Here is a 5743-nt window from a genome sequence, read left to right on the forward strand (position 1 = left end):
TTAAGGACTCCTTCCCCCAGTCTTGGGCAGCATTGGCGAGTTCTTGGGGGATACCTCGAGCTAAGTGGGTACGACCTGGAAAACAAAATCTCTGACCTGGGGAAGTTCTCGGACTAATCAGCCCGTGGGAAAACCAGGGCGTACAAAAACTGCATCACACCGCGCGATTCGGCAAAAATACAAACCACAACCATACCGCGAAGGGTTCTAAACCGTAAATTGCAGTACGATGTAGGCAGTTTGTGCGGTATGTATGATTTTATGAACACCTCTAATATCCACCAAAATTATAATTGTACCCAACTCACTTGAAATAATAGAATAATAAAATAATATACGAATATAGCTTTATTTTCTTTTTTTATAAATGAAATAGGATCATAAGTAAGTATAGCATACCTTGTTTCAACCCTATTTATTTTTTTCATCCATAGTCAAATGTCTCCCCAACTAAAGAATTTAATTTAATAAATATTCATCTTTTCTTAGAGTGATAATTATTTTTTCTTCTTGAATAGACAAAATCTCTTTCTATGCAAGGAAAAATCAAAATGAATAACATTAGGAACACTCATTTCTTACAAACATATTTGAACCAATCTCCAAATAATAGTGATACAATTTAGACTTATTGGCAACTTGAATAGTCTTAATTGTCAAGGATAATCATTTAATTTTCTTTTTAGAACAGTACCATAGAAAGAAGTATTGGTTTAACATCTTAAGAAATTCATTTTTTTAAAACGAAGAAAAAAGAAATAATGAATCCAAGATATTGTGCTCCCAAATTCAACGACTTTTACCAGTAATCCATGATTAGCAAAAAAGTATGGTTGAAAATCAAACCATTTTCAGCATAAAATTAGTTTTGGAATTTCTTATGCATAAATCATTTAAAAGCACTATTCTTCTTAGGCCAACCATTTCAATGCAGAAATATCTTCCTATCATATAGGCCAGCTTCAACATCAAATATTTACCACACCTCTTTCTGCATATTCACCAGCCAAGTTAGGCTAATACCTTAGATCAATGTATTCAATATGAAGAGCCCAAGTAATTTAGTGTACATACAAAGAAAACGAATTCAAAGCATGTCTCTATTCCATGTTGGGAGGAGTTACCTAAGACAGAGCAATAGTAGGATTATCCAAAACCTGGGGGCATGAAATACTATGAAGGTAAAAACAGCACAAGTTATTCTCAACAATCAAAAAGTTATTATCTTAAACTCATTTCAATTCGGTACATTAACTGAAAAGGAAACCAAAATTCCCTTTTTCACAGTTAAACATACCGCCACATTCACCGAGTGCCCCCTTTCTTCTGTTTTGCTTGCTCAATAAGGGGCTTCAATTGCTTCTTTTCAGCAAGAAGCTTGAGGAAGTTAAACAAAAAGGGTATGTAATTGTGTTTCCTTCTTATGTTTTCAGTTCTCCATTTCTTGAATTTTTCCTCCTCTATCAAAATCTTCTCTGTGGCACCCTCAATCCCAGAATTCACTTCTGAAAGAGATTTGTTTAGTGCTTCAAATTTACTATTGTCGACTGGTCTGTCTGACTGCAAGGCAGTTATTTGCTGCAAGATTCGCTCCCTCTTTTTCTGGAGCTCCTTGAGTTCAGCTGTGTATATCTCTTTCCTGTTCTTGATAACAGCCATGAGGTTAAATCTTATTTCACTTTTGGCGTACTTCTCGATGCGTTCCTGGATTACTGGTTGCACCATCTGAAGCCAATCCTGGTCACCTTGCCCAACAGGGCACTGTCCAAGACTAATCGGTCCCTCCTTTAAACCATCAAGCTCGTATAGAACACCATCAACAGGCAGATAGCTTATGAAATGGTATACATCATCATCTTTGCCAGCAGCCTTCTGCTCCTCAGGAACAAAAGGCTCAGGTCTTGCAAAACTATTATGGGCAGTTCGTATAGATTCACTGTTATTAATTGCCAAACCTTTGAGTTCGGGCGGAAAATTCTTCGAAAAATCTTTCAGTTTGGTTAGTTCAGGTCCAATGTCAATATCTGGACAGTTCATCAAGATGGACAAGATTGCTTGAGTTGCACAAGCATTATTAATAACCTAAAAGAAGATGGAGAGACATTAGATAAAGATTACAGAATGGACTTCCAGAGCAGCACATACAAGTTTTATGAAACTAACCTGGCTAGCAAAGAACAAGTTAGGATTGGGATCCTTAATTACAGGGCGTTCATCCTTTTCACCTGGACGCCATTTGAATAGGAATATCAAACCATATACTGGCCTGTAAATGAGAAAGAATTAATTAGTAGTTGTATTAGAATTGTAATTTTGAACAATTGACCACCACAAACAATTGGCTATATGGATTTTAAATTATAAAAACAATACAAACTCACTTTAGGTTGTTCAGAGAATCAATGTCCAATGAATATAACTCCTCAACCTGCCAAAAATATACAAAATCATCATAACGGTAGAAAGTAAGATCTCTAGAAAGATTCAACCGTTAAAGAGAAAACTGTCACAAAACTAGCATTTATAAGTGAAATATTATAAAAACTTAGAAGTATATGAGCCGCAAGCAAGATTAGAGCGTAATAATGTTATATTTAAATGTCATATTATTGGATTAAAACTTACTTGCACGCCTTTCACTTGCATCTGCTGGATAAGTTCTGTAAATACCCCTGAAATACAAACCAAAATCATTAGAGAAAGGTACTTCTTCTCACATTTGGACAACCTACAACTCACAATACTCGTGTACAGACAAATACAGAATCACTCATATCCATTGCATATAACTACTATAAAACTGCTGCTACCTCAAATTTAGTGGAGCGGGGAAACATTATCAGGGGATTGAAATAGAAATTATACACTCCACCCACATAGTTGGCCGAGTACAACTTTAGAATTTAACCGGCAACACATATCTCAGATGGCATGTAGCATCACCATCAGAATTTAACCAGTATACTTTCTCTCTCGAGACATTCTAAAATTTATTTGTAAATAAGAAAAAAATGTTCTTCAGTTTTCTCCAAGATATATTAGTTTTGTCTTCTATTTAACTTAGAAGCGACTTCAACTGCATAAAAATTAAGACCCTGTGAAAGATAAAAAGTTGTGCTCCTATGTATATCCAGAATACCCCACAACTAGTAGGTCCATTTTGATGTCAGTAAAATACTAACTTTGTCATTGGTTGGTGTCGATGGAAAAGTTTCACATGATTAACAACAAATGAGCATAGATCACTAGTGATACCACCTGCCTCTCATTAACATTTATTTTCCAACAAGTATAGAATCATCAAGAGACAGAAGCTAAAACAGAAGCCTTCCTGGTACACAAAATACATAAGATAGCTACTCAAAAACCCCAACCCATCTAAAAGTCTGCAGGCAAAGGGTATGTACAACAATTTGCAGAACGAAAACACATATATAAAATGACCAAAAAAGTATTAAAATTCATCCATGTGATTAAAATAGCACAATAATGTAAGATTTAGCAGTGACCAATTAAAGGAGAGTTAAACAGAGGACAAAAGTCACAATGATACAATACTCGTTATCTAGTAATACCCAAAATCCATCTCTCTCCACCCAACAACTAGCTCAACTTATTATTTCCAAAAAACAAAATCTTCAACCCCAACTTGCCCAACATACACAGTAAAATATATAACATAGAAAATACCCCTATTTTTCTTAAACATATGCAGAAACTAGAAATGAAGACAATAATGACCAATAAGGGTTATTCATACGGAATTATTTGTCTATCTACCATAACACGATTCATTAAAGAAATGTATGCCGTAAAGTCTTGGAGGATATAAAGGGAATGGTATAAGCATACCTGGGTCAGACTCAATCGTGCACCAAGACATGCTGTCGAATCTTCTATCACAAACCAACAAAAAAGACAAAAATCAAATCAAATTTCATAATACACATATCTATATAGAAATAAGGCTTGAAAATTTGAGTACAAATTCTCAACCTACAAACTCATGTTTAATCAATGTATAATTGAAAATTTTAGCATTGGCAACCAAAAAAATCAATAGATTACCCAATATTACAAATTAATGAGTGAGATAAAAGTAACAGAGAGCCAAATTAACCCAAAACTCCATCGATAACAAAATATACTATAATATAATCCCAAAACCAAATTATGGAGATTGCATAAAAAGTATTTCCAACTGCACCGCTTTAAGAACCCACTTCCCTAATTTATTTTTTCTTCAGTAAAGTTCCAATTTTTATTTAAATGGGTTTAAGAAGACTGCAAAAAAGACAGAAAAAATCCAAGGTATGAAAGTGGAGGGTAATGGGTGTGGTGGTAGTATTAACCATTTTAAAGAGCAAAAGACAGTGTTGAAAGGGTGAAAGAGAAAGAGAGAGAGAAGTCACCAGAAAATGAGATGAGAAGAGAGAAGGTTTCTTGCTCTCTTTCTTCTGCCTTCTTCGTATGAATTTACTCTCTCCCCTCTTCGCCTTTATGCTTCGCCCAGTCTCTGTCGCCTAGTGTGCAGCTGCGGCTCTAGCAGAACACTTTATTTTTTTAATAAATAAAAAAAATATTTTTCATAAAAAGCAATGTGTTTTAATTTTAAATATTTGTGAAATAAAGTAATGATTTAAATAAAATAAATAAACTTAATATTTTCACACTAAAAAACCGCTCCACCTTAACAGAAATATGCATGTATTGTAGTTAAATTAATAATAATCAACTTGTAACGAACGTCACTTTAATTTTATAATTTTTTATTCAAAATCATATAACCTCGTTACAATCTCATATTTATTATGTCAATCATTTTCAAAATAAAAAATAAAATCTTAACCTTACACATTTTTTAATTTTATATTTTAATTAAATTTAAATTATATATAATTTTGATATATAAGCAAATAATAACATTTAATTGCGTATTTTTATTTTGCATTTCGTAATTCATAATTATATAGATATCTATTTATTATATAAATTATAATTAATAAATTTTGTTTTAAATGAGATATTTTTTTTAAAATATGTATCTTTTCCGTATAAAAGATGTGTAGATAATAAAAATCATTAGTTTTAATGGTTTGTTTCGTTAATTTTAAAAAAATATTTTAAATATTTAATAAAATATACTTTTAAAATTAGCCAAAAATAAATATTAATTAATTAAATTAATATAAATTCAAATATTATAAAATATTATTATTATATTAATATTTAATATAAAACTACACATATAATAATTATATTAATATAAATTCAAATTCAAATATTATAAAATATTATTATTATAATAATACAAGAATAAATATTTAATAATTATATTAATATAAATTTAAATGTTATAAAATATTTTTATGATAATAATATATATTCCTAATTTTTACTAATTATATTAATATGAATTCAAATATTATTATAATATTTACTAATACAATACTAGATATTTAATACACATTAATATAAATGTAAATATTATAAAATATAATAATAATAATAATATATAATACATATTCTTAATTTTTGTTAAAAAAATTATCATTTATATTTAAAAATGTTATCATATTACATATATAAATTATAAACAATGTTTTTATTTAATTTGTTTATGTTATTCTTTTATATATAATATTGTGTATTCATTTGAAATTTATATGACAATGATACAAATTTAATAAATTCTATAAATAAAACACGTTGTTTGTATCTAGTATATATATAATGTGTGTAT

The 5743-nt window shown here is 30.3% G+C and overlaps 1 protein-coding gene across 4 annotated transcripts; it reads right to left on the reverse strand.

Moving 5' to 3' along the window:
• Nucleotides 1-1011: 1011 nt before the first annotated feature.
• LOC133797881 (ubiquitin carboxyl-terminal hydrolase 2-like) lies at nucleotides 1012-4483 on the reverse strand. 4 transcript variants are annotated; one of them, XM_062235974.1, is made up of 6 exons: nucleotides 4413-4483; nucleotides 3853-3893; nucleotides 2626-2672; nucleotides 2382-2428; nucleotides 2164-2266; nucleotides 1012-2082 (listed from the first exon to the last, which is right to left on the reverse strand). In XM_062235974.1, the coding sequence occupies exons 2-6, from the start codon at nucleotides 3881-3883 to the stop codon at nucleotides 1306-1308; spliced, it is 1005 nt and encodes a 334-aa protein (XP_062091958.1). In that variant the 5' UTR covers nucleotides 3884-3893; nucleotides 4413-4483; the 3' UTR covers nucleotides 1012-1305. The 4 variants fall into 4 exon arrangements, with proteins under 4 accessions (XP_062091958.1, XP_062091957.1, XP_062091959.1 ...); XM_062235973.1 differs by having other exon boundaries at nucleotides 3853-3896; XM_062235975.1 differs by lacking the exon at nucleotides 4413-4483 and adding an exon at nucleotides 4069-4350 and having other exon boundaries at nucleotides 3853-3896.
• Between the last annotated feature and the right edge of the window lie 1260 nt (nucleotides 4484-5743).

Source organism: Humulus lupulus, chromosome 8 (assembly GCF_963169125.1).
Source record: "Humulus lupulus chromosome 8, drHumLupu1.1, whole genome shotgun sequence".
Taxonomy (NCBI): domain Eukaryota; kingdom Viridiplantae; phylum Streptophyta; class Magnoliopsida; order Rosales; family Cannabaceae; genus Humulus; species Humulus lupulus.

Excerpts from the sequence above, each read along its gene's own strand:
- LOC133797881 (XM_062235974.1), bottom strand. The coding sequence starts at position 3,883 with ATGTCTTGGTGCACGATTGAGTCTGACCCAG. Across the intron at positions 2,267-2,381 it reads GATTCTCTGAACAACCTAAA|GCCAGTATATGGTTTGATAT; the intron begins GTGAGTTTGTAT and ends TCTCATTTACAG. Across the intron at positions 2,083-2,163 it reads ACTTGTTCTTTGCTAGCCAG|GTTATTAATAATGCTTGTGC; the intron begins GTTAGTTTCATA and ends ATCTTCTTTTAG.